Genomic DNA, 24761 nt, shown 5'->3' with positions numbered 1-24761 from the left:
TTTATATAAGATGGTTATATCTCTTTGTTTAATTATATTGTGGGATAGGCATGTTTCACTGGGGAATGCTTCCTCTGTGTGGTATTGAAATCACTAGGTTGTGTTTCAGGGGGCTCTGAAGAGCTCCAGTTCTTTATGGCTCAGTGCAGAAAGAATTTAGTGAGAGGCAAAGTGATAGATAAGATGTGATTTATTAGCATAGGAAGCTTGTGAGGCTTACAAGTGGGTGGGTGAGAGGGTTCTGCCCCGAGAACATAGTGGGCTACAGTTTTATAATCAAAGGAAAAATAGCGAGGGGGAAAAGACCAACTTATTCCTCATTCTTTTTTTTTTTTTTTTTTTTAAATTTATTTATTTATTATTTTTTGGCTGTGTTGGGTCTCCGTTTCTGTGCGAGGGCTTTCTCCAGTTGCGGCAAGCGGGGGCCACTCTTCATCGTGGTGCGTGGGCCTCTCACTATCGCGGCCTCTCTTGTTGCGGAGCACAGGCTCCAGACGCGCAGGCTCAGCAATCGTGGCTCACGGGCCTAGTTGCTCCGCGGCATGTGGGATCTTCCCAGACCAGGACTCGAACCCGTGTCCCCTGCATTGGCAGGCAGACTCTCAACCACTGCGCCACCAGGGAAGCCCTATTCCTCATTCTTGAGTAGACATCAAGCTTCCGTCATCAGCTCCTCCTCCAGGTTGGGCAGGGGAGTTTTCTTGTCCCTACATGGTCAAGCTGGGACTGTCATGGCACTATGGAAAAATTATTTCAGGTCTCAGTACAATGAAGGTCTTTCACTTTGAAATGTCACCTTTCCATAAATTATTATTTTTTATGTGTGCAGAGAACATGTCCCAGGGATTATTAACTTACTGAGCTTGCTGGGCAAGATGTGGGTCTCGTGCCACAATTGTTTTATTGTTTTGGGGCATGTCTCATGCTTCTGCTGCATGGTTTTTTTGCTAAGCAAGCCTGATTGGTTTTGTGGTTAAGCAAACCCACTTTCTTGAGTGATCATCAACTTACAGGGGTCCCCCATATTTTTTCTTTACTTACAATCCCCTAGTGGGATTAACTATTTAATCACCTAGTTTGTCTCTTTACTCTGTCCCTATCAGAATTATAAGACAAGGCATATAGATCTGCCCCTCAGTAAATATTAATTGAACATACTAAAGGAAACCAATAGGGGTACCTGAGCCATACAAAAAGTAAAACCTGGGAACTAACATTCAAGGGCTAATAAAAATAAAAATAGTGATTTTGCTCTGGGTTTAACTTGTAAACTCAGAAAGAAGGTCTTTGTTGAATGCCTTATACAAGCTTTTGAATGTATGATAAACTAAACTCTAATGTTCTAGAACATAAAGCTCATAAATTTCAGTTTAGTTAGAAATCTTCTCACTGATATAAAATATAGTTGGGCAAGTCAATCTTTTAGTATCCTTTACGTGACAGACCTGTTCTTTGGGGAATTAAAAGCAACTGTCTTTCTCTTGCAAATCTTTACAAACCAGAATGTAAATTCAGGTCACAAGGACCTGAGGCTGAGCCTAATTAGCTCAATCAGGCAGAACCTGACACCAAGGGGAAAAAAATGACAAAGTGACAGTTTTAAAATTCAAACCAAACTTTACAAATTGTAAAGCCTTAGTCATCTGAGCAAACAACTTTAATGTCTTCCAACTGTTCTTTGTAAACTAGTAAGTTTATATTGTAATACCTGATTCATAACTGGTTTTCCTGTTTTATTTATTTATTTTTTAGTGAAGCCATGAGATCTCTAGTTTTGCCTGTTTATATGTCTGTGTACACATTATACATATGAGATAGCTCTACCTCTGGAAGGTATTTTCAGAATTGAATTTATGAAGAGCTCAATTTTAAACTAAGCACATACAAATTAAATAGGAAAGAAACTGGCTAAAATGACTTTCAGGTTCATGTGAACTGGGAAATATTCAATATTAAGTTGATACCTGGTATTAAAGTTAAAATCTGTTGATCTAATAGACATGTCTTTAGAGTCATCAACATTAAGTATAATATTTTATTGTGCTTAGGTTTAATAGAAGTCATATAAGACCTTATTATATCTATTACAAGAAAAATAACTTGATATGATGAAACTCTGTGGTAAATTTAACTGAGATAAAAGCTTTTTGGTTAACTCTTTAAAAATAATTATATTTTAGAAATGTCTACTTAAAGTGATCTCACCAGATATTTGGTAACAAAGTTCTAGTGTTGTTCTAATTTAAGTGATGGAAGTTTATTAAATAGCTAGGTGATTCCCAAATAACATAAGATATTGAGACATCAATTACTAAACTGAGAAACTAAAGGTATTTAGGACTATAAATAAATATGCTTGGTGCCACCCTGAGATGTTCTCTATAAGAAAACAAATGTTTTTAAAGAAATTATCACTGGTATTATGTTTACCAATCTACAGAATGTTAATGTAAAAGACAGTTCATAATTGCTTACTTCTTAGTTTTCACTAGAAATTAAGGTTTTTAAGAGTTGAGGATTCTCATTTAAACATGTAAATAAAGCAAATAGGAATAATAAGGAAACATTTCAGTATACTGTAGGAAAGTAGAATGTGTGCTTTCAGTAAAGAAGGTATGAGGAATGGAATTACATTTTATTGGGGGAAGTATGTCTTAGAGCTAGGTGTTTTTGGATGGAAAGATAAGGGATGAACCAATATGGATACAGAAAGTGATGAGCGATTATGGAAAGGAACTCTGAAGTTTTATGCATGGTCAGGATTAACTAATTTTAGACTGAAGTTAATTAAGTTAATGGATTTTGTTGTTAAGTAAGCTAGTACAAGACTGGAATTTGAACAAAGTTTCTTAGAGTGCTCCATTTTGATAACAGATTGTGTGAGTTTCTGTGCTCTTAAGTGATCTGTATTTGTTTTGTTTTGTTTTTTTAATATTTTTGTGACTTTGGTTAAATGAATAAGTATTGTTTTGCAGTGATCTACGATCCTGTTGCATTTTAAAGCCTTTTTTATATTTTTAACAAACTTCCTAAATATCAAACTCTAACTAAAGTTCTTTTAGCCTCCAGCTGACCCTGGGTTGCTTTGAAGGGCTTTGAAGGAACCCTGAGATACCTCCGAGAGAAATATTAAACTAATTAAGTTTATTTGGTATGTTAAATTACTTAAAGAACATTGCCAAGTGATTGGAGATGAACCTTAGCTTATAATGTATGGATAAATGTCATTAATATACATATTCTAAAATTTATATTAAATTCCTAAAATCTGATATGCTCTGATATGTTATCACTCATAATTCTAGTGATTATCTGAAAATGTTATATGTCACAGAAATATCCAAGTTTCTTGCCAATTGCATTGTATTCAAATCTTTAACCACGCTATTTTAAGTTTTGTCTTTTATAGACAATCATTATTTTACTCTGATGCTTTTACAAAAATGAGGATCTTCAAGAAGACTCATAAAAAGGACTTTTTAAAAACAAATATAAGTCTCTGATAGCCTTTAGATAACACCACTGAACTGAGGAACAAATGACAAAACTCTAATGGAAAATCTGATGACTTCATCCAGATCAACAGAAATTAATTTCATGGGACCAAATGAACTGAAAAATATGGTTTATAACTTTATGACTTTTTAGAAAATATACTAGCTTTAATCTTTGTTTTCCAAAAAAATCTTTCTTCTTATGCTATGTCCTACAAGAAGTTGATAAAGTATACCTTGGTAAACAAGGAAGAAACATTTATCTTTTTCTCTCTACTTGATTAATCCAGAATTTGGCTTCTCCATGTGGCTCTCTTGTGAACTTGATGGTTTATTGCAACTGGATTACAACAATTGTTTTAATTTGTTCTTTGTTTCCAAATTGTTTATGCTTTGTGTCTCCCTGTTGCACTATTGACTTTATCAATGTTACTAGCTGTATTACTTATATCCTGTCTATTTTATAAGGTTGTTGTCTCTTACTGTATCCAATGTGTCACCAGGCCTCCAACAAAACTGATGATGTTAGCTAAACATCTTGAGGACATAGATCACATTTATGACTCTTATAAAATAATTGTAATTATTAGAGAAATGCAAATCAAAACTACAATGAGGTATCACCTCACACTGGTCAGAATGGCCATCATCAGAAAATCTACAAACAGCAAATGCTGGAGAGGGTATGGAGAAAAGGGAACCCTCTTGCACTGTTAGTGGGAATGTAAATTGATACAGCTCCTATGGAGAACAGTATGGAGGTTCTTTAAAAAGCTAAAAATAGAATTACCATATGACCCATCATCCAACTCCTGGGCATATACCCAGAGAAAACCGTAATTCAAAAAGACACATGCACCCCAATGTTCATTGCAGCACTATTTACAATAGCCAGGTCATGGAAGCAACCTAAATGCCCAATGACAGATGAATGGATAAGGAAGATGTGGTGCATATACACAATGAAATATTACTCAGCCATAAAAAGGAATGAAATTGGGTCATTTGTAGAGATGTGGATGGACCTAGTAATAGTGTGATTCTAGGTATAGGAAGAAGCAAAAAGGGAAAACATTTCATGAATCATAATAGACTAGTAAGACAGAGGATCCAGAGAATCTGTAATTATCAACAGGGCCAAATCCAGAAATTAGCACGTGGAGTGACATATCAACAAAAAATTTTGCCTGATCTGGGAAGAAACTCTGAGCAGCATGGGACAAAAATTGGTCATGAAATGTCTCTCAAGTATCGCTCAAATTTCAGACCAAGAGGAGGAACTAAGAAATCAAATACTGCCTGCCATATCAGTAAAAAATATATCACAGTCATCAATAATTGCAGTCACCTCTGATGGTGAGCTGGTTAGTCCTGAGGGAACTCAGGAAGGGAACAAAGAATACCTGCCATCTAGCAGGCATCAGACTACAGCCACTCTTGAAGTTGAGCCCTGAGAAAACTCAGGATGTAAAAACACTGGATGCTGGCCCCAGGTAGCTGAGGTGTATATCAAAGGAATGATCTCAGTGAGTCCAAACTCTTGAATCTTCCCACATATAGAAAAGCACTAAATTCTTTAAATTGAGATATCTAGTTTTCTTCTATTAACAGAAATCTTTTGTTGCTCTTTGTTGGAAAACTCCTGTATATCCTAGCTCTCCCCTCACTTCCTTGGAGCAGTTTTCTCAGGGTCACTTGAGATGCTGCCTCCTGGGCTTGAAGTCCTCAGTATGTCTGTCGAATAAAACATAACTCTCCAAAAAAAAACTGTACAGTAATCAACACTTTATCTGAATGCTTGAATTGCATTAGAAGTTTCACCAGGTCACCGACATTCTGTTTGACTATATATTCCAAGAACCTAACATAGTAGGTACCAAAAAAATACTTGAGGGAAGACAATTGAAAAGTATCAAATAGCACTGGCAATAGAAAGTCTTTAGTGATAATTAGGAAAAGCGTTCATAGAGTGGCATGGAGCAGAAGCCAGACGATGGGTGAAAGGAAGGTAAGTTAAAACAGCTAATATAGAATATTCTTTCAAGAAGTTTGAAGAGGAGAGAAAGATGGGAAGGTAATTTAATGGTTGGTAGTTACGGCTGAAGGAAGAAGACAGTAGAGAAGGAGACTATATTTTTGTTGTTTTAATAAATTCTACAAATTAAAATATTTTATGCCAAAAGAATTTAGCTTTTACTAACTTTCATGCTTTAGAATTTAAATATATATATTTTTTGTTTTAAGTTAATGACAGAATAATAAAGTGTGCACATTGTGTTTGTACTGTGCTTAGATACTGTTTTCATTATGGTCATTGAGTCTGTTTCCTTCCTTCTTCAGAATCCTGCCATCAGTATAGAAATGAACTGCATCGATCTATTACAGGTAGAAGGATATAATTTGATAGCTGCCGGAACCTTAAATGGTGTGATCATCTTATGGAATTTTGTAACATCTACTGTCAAAGAAGTGTGAGTTGCATTGTTTCCTTAAATAATATAATCATTTCCATAAAAAGTTGCACTGCAGAAAAGCCAAAGTAACATTCAATACTTAAAAATATAAATACTTAAAAAAATAAAGCAATAAATAAAAGGGATGATAACTCTCTCAAGGAGGCTTTCCTGGAGGTTATCTTCACGAGGAGACTATGTTCTAAGTGTCTAAATCCCAGAATGATATGAATAAAGTGAATCTTAAGTATATGTATTCCCAAGTGCTTCTACACTTACTCTTCTTGAGTATGTACTAGAGTATGTACATGCTTTCCATGTATAATCTTGTCTAAATTCATAACTTAACAAATACTTAAAATACATAATAATTTTAAATAATAATCTCATAGCTTCAAGCACACATATCCAATTGCCTACTGGCAATTACACCATCTGGATTGCCAACAAAACCCTTAAAGTCCCACATGCCCAAATCTTCTTCCCAACCTACCCTCCCCCAAAACATCTTTTCCTATATTCCCATTGACACCACTGTCTACTCAGTCACCAAAGTCAAATGGTGAGAAGTACTCAAGAGGGGTTTTCCTTCTTATTCACCACCCCAACACATTACTACAGGTCAGTATTAAAAAGGGCATGACATATGTAATTCTACATCTCAACCAATTAGATTTGCTCTGTTCCACAAACTTTACCCTCCCCTTGCAATCCATTTCTAAATGTCTTTACCATTGGTTATAAAGGAAATAATGTAACATTGTATTATTTGTTATGGATGGATTATAAATAATAAGCTTTCCCCAGTTGTGTAATTGGGCTCTAAGCAAGGGCCATGTATGAACACCTTATGTCAAGAGAGTTTGTAAAATTGTACTTTGAGGTACAAAATAGCCAAGAACTTTAACAATGAATTAAAAATAAAATCAACACTATCTAAGCATTTGGGGGGAAGGAAAGAGGTATAAAAGGAGGAGAGAAGAGAGTCAGAGAGGACAAGGGAAAAGAAGAAAAAAAAGCAAAAGAAATTTCTGCCTGCCTAGCTATAGTACCTTGCGTACATCTACCTGGACTCCATGACCCTTTCCAGTCTATGTCAGAGTTTTCACTTTCAACCAAGTTTTGGGAGGAAATAGTCCTTTCTTTTTTGATTCTGGGTATATTTTCCTTTGAACCTTTAGCTGAAGTATCTGTTTCGGTAGACCCCTCCTCTGTACCTCAGCTCAGGTTCTACTAGGCCCTGCCGCTAGAATTCCTGTCATCCTTCAGTTCCTTCCCTTCAACCCTTGCCCTTAGGCTTTTCTCACAGACTGTATACTTGTCATTTTATTCCTGTATCAATATACACCGCACAATTCCTCACCTTCTTATTAATTCAGTTCTCACATTGTGTCAGCTTGTGTATGACTCACTACTTAGGGAAAACATATAGACTAAAAAGGCAAAGACCATAGTCCTCCTGCCACAGCTTAAAAGACAGGGCAGCTCCCCTGAGAATATTCCCAACTCAAAGGTGAAGATCTTCCTTGTTGAAGTGCTAAGCATTTTACCAAGGGATGCATGCAAATCCAATACCCAATCAAAGAAAAATAACTGACGGTAATGGGTCATACACAGTGTCCTCTTCCTATAACAAGATGATTATATAAAAACAATTGATTTAGAATCACTGGAGTATTTCACATAGCATATAATTTAACACAGAACTGTCCAAGGTAATTTAGGCCTAGTTTAAAGACTCTAAAGTTGAACATGGTTTCCATATTCCTGGTGGGGGCCATCTCTACCTCTACCTCAAACTTTGCTTTAAGATCCCTTCACCAGTCAGGAAAAATAAGCTTTCTCTTTCTGTTCAAAGCCCCATGCTTTTTTTGGGTGCAAACTAGAAATTGTTGTTGCTAATGAATAGTCCACTTCACCATTCAGTTCACCTGCAGAGCAGAAATATGTAAAAAGTTGGAGCTCAACAAGTCATCAAACTCACAGGCTCCTCGTTTGAGCTTGGTTCACTCCCCAGGAGGTCCTTCATCACTTGTCTGTCCAAATTAGCAGAGGCAATTTCCACTAAAGGAAAAAGAACAGTTTGTTACAAGGTCTATTTGCTATAAGGAATGTCAAGTGTGGCTTAAAAGCCTACCATGAAGTGCCAGGATGGGCAGTGGAAGACCATCACTCTGCTCCCAGGAAACTGCTTAGGAAGGTGTTCTTAGGAATCTGAGCTAATGGGAGACTCAAGCAGCAAGAATAGTGTGATCACCAAATTACCTGCTTTTCTTCTCCACTTAATTATAAGCTACTTGAGGGTAGTAACTACATTTTATTCAAATTTCTCACTCCACTTATTCAAAGAGTAGAAATCTATTCTTTAAACCGTATGAAACTAACAAGAGGTTATATAAGCTCACTCTGTAAACTATAGGTTGAAAAAATAGACAAACTAATTGACTTAAAAGACTTCTAAGCACTAAAAGATCATGTTGTTATACAGAACTTTATTAAGGAAGGTATGTTCAAATGCTGTACCTCTGGGTTTTCTCTCCATATTCAATGAACATTTCAGGAGTTGATTAGCTCTGCATGGGATATATTATATAGTAATGTAAATTACCACATTTGTAAATTTTTATCATGTAAATGTATGCTTATTTCTAGGTACAGACCTGAAGATTGCTTCACTGTGGACCCTGACTTGGATCCTAAACGCTTTAGAATTAATGACATACTGTTTCTCTTTCGTAATCCTGAATGTGCAAGGTAATTCAGTACTTATTGATCAAGAAATACTGTCTGGGACTTATGTGGATGATATAAAAAGAGTTCTCCTCATCCCAGCATTTAGGAAGGTAGAGTTGATGGAAGACATAGTTGGGCTGACTAGTTGGCTTCAGCTTTCTTCCGTGTTATTGTTTTTGTAGGTGGATGGTCCCCAGGAAGATTTAATTTGCTGTGTGGGGATCTTATTTCCCTTACCATTTCAGTCCACAGCTCCCTTTACAACAGTAGCAGAGAGGGAAAATGCTCACTTGACAATATTTGTAGCCAAAAGACAACTCTATGAGCACTGATGTAAAGCAGAGAAAAGGATTTATAGGGCAAATATGAAAGATCATATGGCAGCAGTTTTCATATGACATCTACTATAGCTGAGCAATCTTCATTTCTGAGAGAGCAGGGAATTTTTTTTTTAAATTTTAAGAAAAGGTGATTTTCCTGTTTGTATTTGCTTGAGAGCTCTGATTTCAGTAAACAATAGGCAATGGTAAACACATCTCTGGAGAGAAATCAAAGGCTTCTGTACTATCATCATCCAGAAGTGAGCCAGAATGTGACACCTTCCCTACTCCTTGACTTGAAATGTTCTTATTCTGAGAATATTTTTAGGACCTCATCTGTATATATCTGCACCAGAACCCTAAGCCAGTTTGCAGTCCATTCTAGCAGAATTGGAAACTGTAGAGCAGAAGTTACCAGGTTTTCCAGGTCTCCCCACTGCCACCCCACTCCCCACCATTTCAGTGTCAGAGCCTCTGGGACAAAATCTAGCCTTAATAGTGGGACAGAGCAGATTTTTATTTCCCACACCCAGGCAGTATCCACAGTATCCACACCAGAATCCACAGATGATGGCAAGAGTAATCACCTGAAATTAAAACAGAGGAGAGCGCCCTTTGAGTATGATAGATTATCTTAACTTTTCCTCTTTGGGCTTCCTCCCTCTCCTTGTAGGAGATCAAGTCAGGATTCCATATGTTCTTCATCCCAATGTGATTCTAGCAAGGGTCCACATAGTAGTAAGGTAAGCAAGAAATAAGGAGAGTATGTCTTCCTGTTATACCCAATGTTGGTTCAAAAATAGTGATTTGTTGCATATAAGTCCCTCCTCTGCATGTATGTAAAATCTTTTTTGTTTTACCTAAAAAGCAATGTCTAAACTGTCTTCATCTTTTTTTCCTACTTTTTCAAGGCTTTTATATCTGCAAATAATCATGAAGAAAATAAATTACATAGGCTACTTTTAAGTTCATAAAAAATAATAATTTTAGACTATCTCTTTTGCTAAAAAGTATTACACAATTACACACATTTTACAGAGGGAAGAGGCGGAATGTAATTACATAATGTAATGTAATGCCATGGTTTTCAAACTGTGTTCTCAGTTCCAATTTTATATATTTTTACACATTTCATTTCTAGTTAGGATTTTGCTTGAAGGAAAGTTTTCACTGCATAAATTATTTTAAAAGCACTAGCGCAGTGGAAAAAAATAAGCTTGTAAAGATATGTGTCAGACAGACTTGCACTTAAATCCAAGCGCTCCATTTATTATCTGATTAGCTTTAGAAATGTCACTTAATCTCTGAGTTTCTGTTTCTTCATCAATAACAAGGGAATAATAAAACCTAACTGGCATGGTTGTGAATGGAATTAGAGATCGTATACACCAAGAACACAGCATGAACTAGGTATTTAATTACTCTCGTTATTATGCTACACTGGAGCCACTAAGAAAATGTTGTGTTACAAATGCCCTATTTATGAGCATGAAGATCTCTTAATACATCTTTTCAAAGAATTAATTAAAAAATAACTTTAAACCTAATGCTTAAAAAAAAACAAACTTTAAACTTAATGCTTAGAGATATAAATTTAACTATGAAAAAAATCTATTCATCTGGTATATCTCATTTCCTTCCAATGTCATAGAAATATTATCTCTTTTTCTCCCCGAATTCAGGGAAGCAAACAGAGCATACATGACAGTGAGGTTAAAGGTCGGTATGAAATCTCCTCTCTTCCTTATAATAAAACAATTCCTTTGCAATAGGGAGTTTAGGTGATAGAATACTTCTAATTAACATATATTCTTTTTGTGACTAAATGTTAAGGTGCTATAGGATTCAGTAGTCTAAGAAGCAGAATTTCCATTTGGATGATACCTTTTAGTTACTAGTTAGTTAGTTAGTTACTACTAACTCTAGATTTTAAAAATCCAAAATATTACTGAGCTTCTTAGTCTCCAGCCCATTTCCCTAAAACTTATACTAGATTCATAAGCCATTTTGTAATGTGTAAGACTTATATGGATGTATATCTAGTTTTAGCTGCTATGTACAGTGCAAAGGCTTTTTCAATAGAACCCAAAATGAGCCCTTTTAGTTTTTTCCAGTGATACAGGATTCCATTTGTTAATGGTTTTTTGTTCTCTGCCTGACTGAAGTTCTCTGGGATTAAAAAAATTCTAGACAAAAGAATGTGGGGGTTTTGCTGTTTTGTTTTGTTTTGTTGCTATTTTCTTACCTGCCTCCTCTTTTACATTCTATAAAATTTGAAATTCCAAGTATAACAAACACTGGTAACTCACTAATTTTCCAACAGGTGAGCAAAAAGATGTCACAGTAGGTGAGCAACAGCCAGTGGACAAAAAACATCTGGAAAGCACCAATTTAACAGATACTCAACCACCTATCCTTGTCACTGCACATGAGGATGGACATCTCCGCTTGTGGACCTTGGAGGTGATGGGGCCTGTTATTTTCCTGGAACAGCAAAGAATAGGAAAGATAAAAAGGATTATTGAATAAACCTTAGCCTTCTAAGGTTCCGTATAGCATTTAATTCTATTATTGTTCAATCTTTTAGCCAAAATCCTAGTTTTTCAGCCTGCTCACTGAAAATACTGCTCAAAATTTATAATAGGTCCGTTTTGTAACTCGGAAGATCAAATCATCAACACTGCTAAAACAACTACTGTATTTCAAATCTTTCTTTACATTGAGCTATGAATACAACCCACCATATATTTCACTGGATATTTAAATAATATTAGATAATATTAATGATGAATATATCATTAAGGAATGTAAGAACACTGAAATGTTGAATATACATAAACTTTTAGTTATCCAAACTATTGGAAGAAGTTATTACAATAGTATTAAGAGTCTTTAAACATTTTACAGTGAAAAAATAACTTTCATGTACTAAAAGATTTTTAATGATTTGGGGGTGGAAAGTGGGGCAGGGTTTGAATTGGGAGCCCAGAAATGACAGAAGGAAGGATCTTGAGTAGACTGATGATGATGACAATGAAATTCTTAGAGAGGCAAGGGAGGTAGCACCACTTGTAAGGCTCCTTTCTAGAAGGAAACCCAGAAAACAGCAAGTTTTGTATGGCAGATAGTGAGATCCAGCAACACAGAACAGCATAGCTGTCTGTTGGATAAAACCTCCCAGTTGATCAGTTGACTCTAACTTATTAGTGAGAAACTCTTGGCTTGAAAATGCTACAAAATATTGTAACAATAATTTTCCCTGAGATGATCCTGGTATTTGAGCAGTGCTTTTTTTCTTCCCCGATAGATAAATAATAGAAGTGTGAGAGCAATAGAAGGACAAAAGATTATATCCAACTAAATCACAGGAAACAAGTGGCAGATTCAAATTTTTTCTTCCTAAGCTTCGATGTTTAACCTCCAAGTAGAGAAATGTATATGAAAGTCCTTCCCAGTGATAACTTATACTAAATGCCTAAAAACACTGCCAAATTTCAATCCTTATCTTGAGCCAATATTCAAAATTAGATATTTCTGAAAAGGCGAATACCATATTCTCGCTTAAAATAAGTGAGATACACTTAAATCTGAAAAGAATGTTTATTCAAAAGGAGAATATGTCACTGGAAAAGGGTTGAGGAACTGCATGAAAAGGGTCACGGGAAGTGAGCAAAAACAACCCTCCGGTATAGAGGTGATCTGCAATAATCAGTCTAAATGCTTATAATTATGATAATAGTTGTCTCCATTTTTATGTATATTTAATTTCAAAGAAATAAGTCCCTATAGATAATTTCAAATTATTTTTATTACAAAGAAGAGAATCATGTTACAATTAGTAGACATAGTTCTTTGGATAAATTATTTATTGAGAAACTCAACTCCAATATTGATGTTTTATAGAATTTATTATCATACTTTATACAGGGAAGACTACTGAAAGATATTCTACCTTTCACAAAACATGCTGCCATTTCTCTGACATCGCTATATACTGACTCATGTACCAGGATACTACTGACTGGAAATGTGGGTAAGTCACTACTCTTATGTAGTTGGTCACAGGTACCTTAACAAACTACATGGTATAAAAATGGATATAGGAAAATATGTGACATTTATTGAGACAAAAGGAAGGATGCCCAAGCTGCCAAATGAACAGAAGAGTGAATGAATGTTAGGAAAACCTATTTCATTCCTAGCTCTTTATTTAAAGTAAGACATCTATTTCTTCTGTCTTTAAATTGGGTATAGGACTACCCATCCCCTTACTTTACATGTTGGGAAGAATGTAAAGTTTTCATTTTTAATCTTAAAAGGGTTATGTTGCATTAATCTTTATTCTAAAGGGAGCAGTGTCATGAATTAGAGAAGAAAGGGATTATTTTTTCTTAATAGGGGACTTTTTATATTTATTGTTATAACTACTACAGTTGGTCTTATTTTTTCATGTAACACTATTCTTTTTTTTAATGCTTCCTTTCTATTTCCTTTCTTCTGTCTTTTGAATTAAGCCTAAGTTTTCTTTTCTTCTCTCTAATACTTTGAAAGATTATGTATATGCATAATCTTATGCACATGCATATGTAAATACAATTTTTAATTTTACTAGTGTTTACTTTTAAGTTTTAAAAAAACAGTTTATTAGAAGTTAGACTGAAAGATCATCTTTCCAGGTAAACAGAAAGCTTAGCCTACATTACCTGTCTCTTTTTCCCACAGCCACCCCTTCACTTATTATTTGCTAATGTAATCTTGAGATTTGAATCCAGATACTGCTATTACATTAATATTTAAATTTTACATCTCCTCTTTTAAAAATGTTTTTTCATTTCAAAAGTTACCTAAAAAAGCCAGACTCATCAAGAAAAAAAAGAGAAAGGGCCCAAATCAGTAAAATCAGAAATGAAAAAGGAGAAGTTAAAATGGACACCACAGAAATACAAAGGAACATAAGAGACTACTATGAACAACTAAATGCCAATAAAATGGACAACCTAGAAGAAATGGACAAATTCTTAGCAATGTACAATCTCCTAAGATTGAACCAGGAAGAAATAGAAAATATGAACAGACAAATTACCAGTACTGAAATTGAATCAGCAGTTTTAAAACTCCCAACAAACAAAAGTCCAGGACCAGATGGCTTCACAGGTGAATTCTACCAAACATTTAGAGAATAGTTAACACATATCCTTCTCAAACTATTCCAAAAAACTGCAGAGGAAGGAATGCTTCTGAACTAATTCTATTGTACAAGGCCAGAATCACCCTGATACCAAAACCAGACAAAGATATGACAAAAAACAAAAATTACAGGCCAATATTGCTGATGAACACAGAGGCAAAACTCCTCAACAAAATACTAGCAAACTGAATCCAGCAACACCTTAAAAGGATCATACACCATGATCAAGTGGGATTTATCCCAGGGATGCAAGGATTCTTCAGTATACCCATATCAATCAATGTGATACACCATACTAACAAACTGAAGAATAAAAACCATATGATCATCTCAATAGATGCAGGAAAAGCTTTTGACAAAATTCAACACCAATTTATGATAAAAACTCTCCAGAAAGTGGGCATAGAGGGAACCTACCTCAACATAATAAAAGCCATATATGACAAGCCCACAGCTAACATCATATTCAATGGTGAAGAGCTGAAAGCATTTCCTCTAAGATCAGGAACAAGACAAGGATGCCCACTCTCTTCACTTTTATTCAACATAGTTTTGGAAGTCCTAGCCATGGCAATCAGAGAAGAAAAAGAAAAGCAATCCACATTGGAAAAGGAGAAGTAAAACCGTCACTGTTTGAGGATGACATGATACTATACATAGAAAATCCTAAAGAAGCTACCAGAAAACTACTAGAGCTCATCAATGAATTCAGTAAAGTTGCAAGATACAAAATAAATACACAGAAATCTGTTTCATTTCAATACACTAACAACAAACAACAGAAAAAGAAATTTAGGAAAAAAACTCATTTACCATTGCATCAAAAAGAATAAAATACCTGGAATAAATCTACCTAAGGAGGTAAAAGACCTATACTTAAAAAACTACAAGCCTCTGACGAAGGAAATTGAAGATGACACAAACAGACAGAAAGATATACAGTGTTCATGAATTGGAAAATTAGCATTGTTAAAATGACCATACTACCCAGGGTAATCTACAGATTCAGTGCAATCCCTATCAAAATACCAATGGCATTTTTTCACAAAACTAGGGCAAATAATTTTAAAAATTTGTACGGGAACACAAAGACCTTGAATAGCCAAAACAACCTTGAGAAAGAAGATCAGAGCTGGAGAAATCATGCTCTCTGACTTCAGACTATACTACAAAGCTACAGTAATCAAAACAGTATGATACTGGCAGGGGAAAAAAAAAACAGATACATAGATCAATGGAACAGAATACAGAGCCCAGAAATAAACCCACACACTTATGGTCAATTAATTTATGACAAAGGAGGCAAGAGTATACAATGGAGAAAAGACAGTCTCATCAATAAGTTGTGCTGGGAAAACTGGGCAGCTACATGTAAAAGAATGAAGTTAGAACACTTTCTCATACCATATACAAAAATAAACTCTAAATGGATTAAATATCTAAACGTAAGACAGGAAACCATAAAACTCCTTGAGGAAAACATAGGCAGAACACTCTTTGACATAAATTGTAGCAATATATATATTTTTTGTGTCTGTCTGCCAAAGCAAAGGAAATAAAAGCAAAAATAAACAAATGGGACCTAATTAAACTTAAAAGTTTTGCGCAGAGAAGGAAACCATTGACAAAATGAAAAAACAACCTAAATGAATGGGAGAAAATATTTGCAATTGATATTAACCGTATAAGGGATTAATATCCAAAGTATATAAACAGCTCATATGAATCAACATCAAAAAAACCCCCCAAAACTGGGACTTCCCTGCTGGGGTCGTGCAGTGGTTAAGACTCTGCACTCCCAATGCAGGGGGCCTGGGTTTGATCCCTGGCCTGGGAACTAGATCCCACATGCATGCTGCAACAAAGAGTTCACATGCCACAACTAAGGAGCCAGTGAGCTGCAACTAAGGAGCTGGAGAGCTGCAACTAAGAAGCCCACGAGCCGCAACTAAAGAGCCCACCTACCACAACTAAGACCCAATGCAACCAAATTTTAAAAATAAATAAATAAATACAATTTTGAAAAATGGGCTGAAGACCTGAATTGACAGTTTTTCCAAAGAGGACATGCAGATGGCCAACAGGCACATGAAAAGTTGCTCAACATCACTAATCATCAGCAAAATGCAAATCAAAACCACAATGAGATACCACCTCACACCTGTCAGAATGGCTAACATCAAAAAGTTTACAAATAACAAATGTTGGTGAGGACGTGGAGAAAAGGGAAGCCTTCTACACTGTTGGTGGGAATGTAAATTGGTGCAACCACTGTGGAAAACAGTATGAGGGTTTCTCAAAAAACTATAAATAGACCATATGACCCAGCAATTCCACTCTTGGGTATATATCTGAAAAAAACAAAACTCTAATTCAAAAAGAATACACCTAATGTTCATAGTAGCATTATTTACAATTGCCAAGATATGGAAGCAACCTAAGTGTCCATTAACAGATGAATGGACAGAGAAGATGTGAGATATATATATATAGAGAGAGAGGAATACTACTCAGCCATAAAAGAGAATGAAATTTTGCCATTTGCAAAAACATGGATGGACTTGGAGGGTATTATGCTAAGTGAAATAAGTCACACAGAGAAAGACAAATACTGTATGATACCACTTATATGTGGAATCTTAAAAAAAGCTAATGCATATAATAGAAGAAAACAGACTCACAGATATAGAGAACAAGCTAGTGGTTACCAGTGGGGAGAGGGAAGCAGGGGGGGTAAGATAGGAGTAGGGGATTAAAAAGTACAAGCTATTACGTATAAAATAAATAAGCTACAAGAATATATTTTACAATACAGGGAATATAGCCAATATTTTATAATAACTTTAAATGGAGTATAACCTTTAAAAATTGTGGATCATTATGTTGTACACTTGTGACATATAATATTATACATCAGTTACATCTCACTTTTTAAAAGTTTTAAAAATGTAGGCCTGTACAAATTGTCTAGCTTCTTGTGTGAGTTTTGGCAGATTGTGCTCTCATGGAATTGGTCCATTTCATCTAGGTTATTAAATTTGTGGGCATAGAGTTCACAGTATTCCTTTATTATCCTTTTAGTGCCCACGAGGCCTGTAGTGATGTCCCCTCTTAATTAATGATATTAGTAATTTATGTTTTCTCTCTTTTTTCTTAGTTAGCTGTGCTTTACCATTTTATTGATCTTTTCAAACAAGCAACTTTTGGTTTTGTTGATTTTTTCTGTTGATTTTCTACTTTTAGTTTAATAGATTTCTGTTCTAATTTTTATTATTTCTCTTCCTCTGCTTAGTTTGGATTTAATTTACTCTTCTTTTTCTAGTTTCCTAAGGTGGAAGCTTAGATTATTGATTTTAGATATTTCTTCTTTTCTAATATATACATCTAATGCTATAAATTTCTCTTATAAGCACTGCTTTCACTGCTTTCCACAAATTTTGATAAGTTGTATTTTCATTTTCATTTAGTTAAAAATATTTTAAAATTTCTATAGAGATTTCTTTGTTGACCTATTATTTAGAAGTGTGTTGTTTAATCTCCAAGTATTTTGAGATTTTCCAGCTTAATTTTTGTTGTTGATTTCTAATTTATTTCCATTGTGCCATTTCTTACATTGATTTCCATCCTTTTAAATTTGTTAAGGTGTGATTTATGGCTCAGAAAGTGGTCTATCTCAGTAAATGTTCCATGAGAGTTTGAGAAATATGTGTATTCTGCTGCTGTTTGATGAACTACTCTATGGATGTCAATTATATCCATGTTGATTGATGGTGCTGTTTAGTTCAACTATGTCCTTACTGATTTTCTGTCCATTTCTGATAGTTGGGTGTTGAAGTCTCCAACTATAAACATGGATTCATCTATTCCTCCTTGTGATTCTGTATTTTGATGCTCTATTATGCACATACATGTTAAGGATTATTATGTCTTCTTGAAGTATCAACCCCTTTATCATTATGTAATGCCCTTCTTTGTCCCTGATAATTTTCCTTGCTCTGAAGACTTCTTTTTTGAAAGTAATAATAGGTGCTCCTACTTTTTTTGGATTAGTGTTAACATGGTAAATCTTTCTCTTTACTTTTCATCTATATGTGTCTTTATATTTAAAGTGGATTTTTTGTGGATAACATATAGTTGGGTGTTGTCTTTTATTCCATTCTGACAATCTCTGTCTTTTAATTGGTTTATTCAGCTGTTGACCTGTAAAGTGATCACTGATATAGTTGAATTAATATCTACCTTATTTCTTACTGTTTTCTCTTTGTTGCCCTTGTTTTTTTCCTTCTTTTGTCTTCTACTATTTTTCTGCCTTTTGTGGTTTTAAGTGAGCATTTTATATGATTCCATTTTCCTTCCATTCTTAGCATATCAATTATACTCCTTTTTAAATTTTATTTGTTTGTTTGTTATTTATTTGTTTGTTTTTGAGTGCAGGGCATGAGTCTGTTGCTGCTGCTGGCACTGTGTGGTCAGAGACTTGGCCTGACCTGCCAACCTGGGCATCTTTTCCCTGACAAGCACCCTGCACCTTGTGATCAAGTAGCAACCATGGAACATTTTCTTAACTTTTAAAAGTGGTCTCCCCAGAATTTACAATATATATTTACATCAAATCCATGTCCACTTTCAAATAATAACACTATACCACTTCACAGGTAGTGCAAGTACCTTATAAGACAAAAGTATTCCTAATTCTTCTCTCCTATCACTTAACATCCTTGCTGTCATTCATTTCAAGTATTCATAAGTTATAATCATCAAATACAGTTGCTGTTATTATTTTGAATAAACTGTTATCTATTAGTTTTTATCTTCATTCATTCTTTCTCTTATGCATGTCTTTCTTTATGTAAATTTGAGTTTCTGACCTATATCTTTTTTCTTCTCTCTTAAGAACTTTAAAAAACATTTCTTGCAAGGCAGCTTTACTGGCAATAAAAACTCTGTTTTTGTTTGTCTGAGAAAATCTTTATTTCCCCTTCACTTTTTTTTTTTTTTTAAAGTTTTACTTGATTTTATTTATTTATTTATTTATTTATTTATTTTTGGCTGTGTTGGGTCTTCGGTTCGTGCGAGGGCTTTCTCCAGTTGCGGCAAGCGGGGGCCACTCTTCATCGCGGTGCGGGGACCGCTCTTCATCGCGGTGCGCGGGCCTCTCTCTATCGCGGCCCCTCCCGTCGCGGGGCACAGGCTCCAGACGCGCAGGCTCAGCAATTGTGGCTCACGGGCCCAGCTGCTCCGTGGCATGTGGGATCTTCCCAGACCAGGGCTCGAACCCGTGTCCCCTGCATTAGCAGGCAGATTCTCAACCACTGCGCCACCAGGGAAGCCCTCCCCTTCACTTTTAAAGAATAATTTCTCAGGATACAGAATTCTAGGTTGGTGGGGTTTTTGCTCAACACTTTAAATATTTCACTCTATTCTCTTCTTGCTTGTGTAGAGTTTCTGAGAAGTCATATGTAATTCTTATCTTTGCTCCTCTAAAAAAGGTGGTTTTTTCCCCCTCTGGCTTCTTTGAAGATTATTTCTTTGTTTTTAAAATTAATTAATTTATTTTTGGCTGCGTTGGGTCTTCATTGCTGTGCACAGGCTTTCTCTAGTTGCGGTGAGTGGGGGCTACTCTTCACTGCGGTGCACGGGCTTCTCATTGTGGTGGCTTCTCTTGTTGAGGAGCAGGGGCTCTAGGTGCGCAGGCTTCAGTAGTTGTGGCTTGCAGGTTCTAGAGCACAGGCTCAGTAGTTGTGGTGCATGGGCTTAGTTGCTTCACAGCATGTGGGATTTTCCTGGACCAGGGCTCAAACATATGTCCCCTGCATTGGCAGGCAGATTCTTAATCACTGCGCCACTAGGGAAGTCCCTGAAGATTATTTCTTTATATTTGATTTTCTGCAGTTTGAATATGATGCTCAGTGTAGTCATTGCTGCTTTTTTAAATCTAGTTTTTGTAGCTATCATTTGGATTGTAGGATTTGTGTGTCCATAACAGCTTGGACTCCATTTGGTAGTGGTGTATTCATTTCTATTTCATCTACCCTGATGTTTACAAGAACTTTGAGTGTATGAGGCAAAACATTATGACTTATTAAGCTAGAAATGAAAAGGAATTTCTACATGTAAAAATTGATATGAAACTTCATCTTTCATTTCTGGTTTCTCAGATTCAATTTTTTCTTTTTTTGTCTCTTTCACTTTTAACTTTATTTGGCAAAGCAGCACTGCATAAACTGTTCAGTAACTAGGACACAGCTTACACAACATGTTAAATCCATATACATTATCAGCAGCAAATTAGAAACAGAAAAAACAATACTGAGCTACAAGTCTCCGATAACGTTTTTTTTTTAAAGGAATTCCTTTATTTTTTATTTTATTTTTATTTATTTATTTATTTTTGGCTGTGTGGGGTCTTCGTTTCCGTGCAAGGGCTTTCTCTAGTTGCGGCAAGCGGGGGCCACTATTCATCGCAGTGCGCGGGCCTCTCACTATTGCGGCCTCTCTTGTTGCAGAGCACAAGCTCCAGACGTGCAGGCTCAGTAGTTGTGGCTCACGAGCCTAGTTGCTCCGCAGCATGTGGGATCTTCCCAGACCAGAGCTCGAACCCGTGTCCCCTGCATTGGCAGGCAGATTCTCAACCACTGCGCCACCAGGGAAGCCCCTCCTATAACTTTTAAAGAAAGGAAGAACTATGTGAAGTATGTCTACTCTGAACAGCTGTTTTAAAGGAAATCACCTGCCATCTTCTTAAGTTTTAATATTTACAAATGCTTAGTTTTAAGGTAACAGAGCAGCTGCTTGTATCTACAACATGCCATTCTATGACACCACGTCAAAAGCTTTAAAAAGGAAGCTCATCTCTATTTTCTTTGTAGCATCGAACAGACATCCAAAATCCAAGAAACTTAACTTGTGAATGGTGGTGTTATCTGATACACAAACGCAATCTGATAAATTAACATCAGAACAGAACGAAGTGTCTAAGAAAAGAAAAACCACTCCTCAAAATCAATTCACAAACTAAGTTTTCCACTTTGCAGAACCCCTCCTTTGAATACGTAAAGTAAAATGTGGGCATGTTAAAGTAATAATACACAAATTTATACTTAGCATCCTTCTTCTACCAGTTTGGCTTCTGTGCCTCTTTGAGGGATTAGAAATCCCACAAAACCACACATTTTCATGCTGAAAATAGTGTATGAAAGCCCAAAACAAGCTGTGATGCTGTTGATTTTCAAAAAGCTTTAAGGACTGAGGTGAGCAATCCACTGTAATATTATATACAGGTCAAGCTGATGTTGCCTAAAAGCAGCAGTTTGTCCCTAGACCACTGTGGGTTTTTTTTGTTTTTGTTTTTTTAAATCTGTTAAAGGCATGTATATCACTCCCATCAGATATTTCATTTTGACACTGCCATTTGTAGCTTGTCATACTGTTCCAACATCTGGTTTCCACCTGCAGGACCAACTGGTAATATTAATCTTCCACCAGGCTTTAACTGGTCTATTAGAGCCTGGGGCACAACTGGGGTTGCAGCTCCTACATGAATAGCATCATACGGGGCTTCTTCAGCATACTCCATTCTTCCATCCCCCACAACCAGTTGCACTCTCCCTGAAAACAAAAGCATTGGATCATCTACTAGCTCTTTAATGTGAACAATTCCTATTATTTTTCCACTAGATTCAACTTCATGCAAAACATGAAGTAAGAATTCCACTTCCATATTCTACATCAAAAGCTTTAGCTCCTTCATGCAATTAATCAAATAGAAGTACAAGTGCATATGCATGCATGTGTGGAGCACTGATTTTTGCTTGGAACCCTATTGATTGTGGAGAATCCACATAAGGGTTTCATCTTGCATAGTGGGAGTGGTCTGTGGCCACCATTACTTCAAATACTTTGTCTTGATGATTCCATGTTTGCGGAGGTTGTGGATTAGCTCCGAGTGGCTGGCACCACTAGATTTTCAGGCCATCGCTAAGAACACCCTGAGCAGGTACAGGACCACGTTCAGCACAGCAATGGTGCCCAGCAGCTTCCCAAGAGTGAGACCACTTCCCACATGGTCACTGCCTTGCTCGCATCCCTGCTACAGCTGCCGCCACTGCACCTCTCAGATACTATTTTATTTACCATTTTAAATGCCTGATTCAAAACAAGTCTGAATAGTATTTACTTAGACAACAGAATATCTAATTAAAAATTCCAATGTTTAAATTTCATACAGAAGGACATGTTATCCTTTGCAGTATTAGTTCCTTCCTGGATCCACCTCATGATGAAAAGGTAAGAACTTTAGTTTTATTTTAATTAATGAATCAACATATATTTATTGAGCATTTCTCTGTGCTAGACATCACAAAAGATAGAAATACAAGACACGACTGCCTATTCTCAAGTCATATATACTACTATTGAAACTTAAGCTATATGGCAAATAACAATGGTGTACTGGAGAAAATAGGGGATGAATGAGTGAGTGAGCAAACCAGCCACTGGTCACTCTGCATCTATTTCATGTTTTGACTTATTTGTTAGAGTCTATGTGGAAACCCAGAGCTTAAAAGAATTCATACATCATCTAGTCCTCCAGTCATTGTCTATATCTTATACAACTTCATAGAAGAAAGTTCCATAACCTTTCTTTTCAAGCCCAGCCTAGTTCCCAGACATTATTATTTTCAAGAAACTCTTCTTCCCCTCTAGTCTAAATCATCCTTATAATTAAACATATGGTATTCTATTTTTAGTGTTAATGTAATGTAAATGTCAACATCCTTATTTGTTAACCATTTAAATATGCACTTCTTGTGTGTATGTGGATATGCAAATATATCTACATATATTATAAAAACTAAACACTAATTAAAGAGTACAGCAAGGAAGCACTATTTTATCATAGGCTTATTTCCCTAAAAGTTAATACTTCAAATCCAAAAGCTAAATATTTGCTTAAATAATAATGTTTTGTTTTTGGATTATTGGTATTAATACTAACATATGGATACGTGGATTAGGATAGGATTCCTTGCAGAGTGTTTTAGAATGGTTATTGTTTCAAACATTATTTCATTTGATCTACGGAGTTTTCTTTTTGTTTCCAAGAACCACTTATTGTTTTTATAAAGTTCAAATATATAGCTTTAGTATGATTATCTTCAATTTGTAGAGGGGAAATCAGAGAGTGGCCTGCCTGGGATCACATCACAGTTAACGATGAAGTCAGGGCCAGAACCAGGGTTCTTGTCCTCTAATCTAATGCTCTTTCCATATATATAACACATACTGCTAGCAAATGGAAAACGCTAAGTTTCAACTTACTGTTTCAACTATAAGGCATGCTGTGAGTGGAACAAAAACAATCATATGCTTGAACCATCTATGAGTAGAGGGTTATCTAACTGTTTTCTCTTACTCATGATGATTATCAATATTCTATTAATTTGAACAGATAAAAAATACAATTCAAAACTTATATTTTTGCAAATGGACTTCCTACAAACTGGCAATCAAGACCTTTCAAAATTCAGAGAAAATCTTTAAAACAAAGTTATGTGTTAATATTGAATTAGAATAATAGTGGAATTGATTTTAAAGCATTTTCACCAATTTAAAAGAAGAGAATCTATTTTAATAATGTATTCAAATTGTTCCCTATTCAACCTCATTTCAACGTTTTCTTTATTTGGACAATGCGATTTTCCAATTTGTATCTGGCTGCTTATTTATAAATATAGGACAGAATCTGGTCATAAGATGCCTCATTATTACATACACTAATACGTACCATGCATTAAACCAGATTCAGTTATAGATTACAACTATAGTGAAAACGTCAGTCTATAAATCAGAGGTTAATCTTGTTCTCTTGCAACAGTACAGTTTAAAAGATGCTCCATGGAATACCGATAGTCTAAGAGATAGGGTAGTCAAAACCTATCCACAGAAAGGGAACTAATACATGATTATATTCACATGCCTACAGAAAAAAAGTCTTAGATCAGTGTTTTTCTAATTACAGGCTGTGATCCACTAGGGGAGGTCATCAAATCAATTTAATAAGTGGCAAGCAGTATTTTTATGAAAAAGAAGAGAATGGGGTGGAATGAATACAATAGAATAGAATAGACAATATCAGTATACATTATACATAATAAGGTTAAGTATCCTTTGTAAAGGATACTGAAAATTGTTTCAGATGCATGTGCACGTATTGCATGTGTTTACTGGGTCATGAAGTAAAATGTATTTCTTACTATACATGTGGTCCATATTATTGAAATACTTGCCTTAGAGAATCCCATCCCAAGGTAGGCAGGGAAAGAACCTTTGGATGACCAAACGTTCTTGAAAAGCTTTGAGAAAATAAGTAGAAGAATGCAGATTTTACCCTGGCTCTCTAGGAACATGGAATTGAATCAGAAGGTCAAGAAATTTAGGAGGAATTTTGCCTAACCTATGTTAAAGTCCAAATGAATTCAGGCTTTATAGAACTCTAAGCTGCCAGAATTCTAGCTCCCACATAGATGACCAGGAGGAAGTAATATCTTAGTTTGGGTTCATCAGTGATAGA

General features: G+C 35.5%; 2 protein-coding genes and 1 pseudogene across 17 annotated transcripts in view; 1 reads left to right on the top strand and 2 right to left on the bottom strand.

Annotated features, from left to right (window-relative positions):
- Nucleotides 1-24761, bottom strand: part of CHML (CHM like Rab escort protein) — a 221698-nt gene that overhangs the window by 125009 nt on the left and 71928 nt on the right. For 8 of the 16 annotated variants that reach the window (XR_009009278.1, XR_009009277.1, XM_057553032.1 and 5 more), the window contains 2 exons: nucleotides 11310-11484; nucleotides 7932-8011 (listed from right to left, as the gene is read on the bottom strand). The gene's annotated coding sequence lies outside the window, so the exon portion shown is untranslated. Of the gene's footprint in view, nucleotides 1-175; nucleotides 738-7931; nucleotides 8012-11309; nucleotides 11485-24761 lie in introns of those variants that run through there. The other 8 variants (XM_057553090.1, XM_057553087.1, XM_057553096.1 and 5 more) reach the window with 5 other exon arrangements.
- Nucleotides 1-24761, top strand: part of WDR64 (WD repeat domain 64) — a 157952-nt gene that overhangs the window by 106739 nt on the left and 26452 nt on the right. The window contains exons 16-22 of the mRNA XM_028166581.2: nucleotides 5835-5965; nucleotides 8600-8701; nucleotides 9674-9743; nucleotides 10683-10719; nucleotides 11324-11463; nucleotides 12928-13033; nucleotides 22416-22474. Of these exons, the coding sequence (XP_028022382.2) occupies nucleotides 5835-5965; nucleotides 8600-8701; nucleotides 9674-9743; nucleotides 10683-10719; nucleotides 11324-11463; nucleotides 12928-13033; nucleotides 22416-22474 (645 nt within the window). The remainder of the gene's footprint in view (nucleotides 1-5834; nucleotides 5966-8599; nucleotides 8702-9673; nucleotides 9744-10682; nucleotides 10720-11323; nucleotides 11464-12927; nucleotides 13034-22415; nucleotides 22475-24761) is intronic.
- LOC130708855 (protein-L-isoaspartate(D-aspartate) O-methyltransferase-like) lies at nucleotides 20891-22267 on the bottom strand (annotated as a pseudogene).

Source organism: Balaenoptera acutorostrata, chromosome 1 (assembly GCF_949987535.1).
Source record: "Balaenoptera acutorostrata chromosome 1, mBalAcu1.1, whole genome shotgun sequence".
NCBI lineage: Eukaryota > Metazoa > Chordata > Mammalia > Artiodactyla > Balaenopteridae > Balaenoptera > Balaenoptera acutorostrata.
The sequence above is the reverse complement of the archived record's forward strand: the minus strand, read 5'-3'. Positions and strand labels throughout refer to the sequence as shown.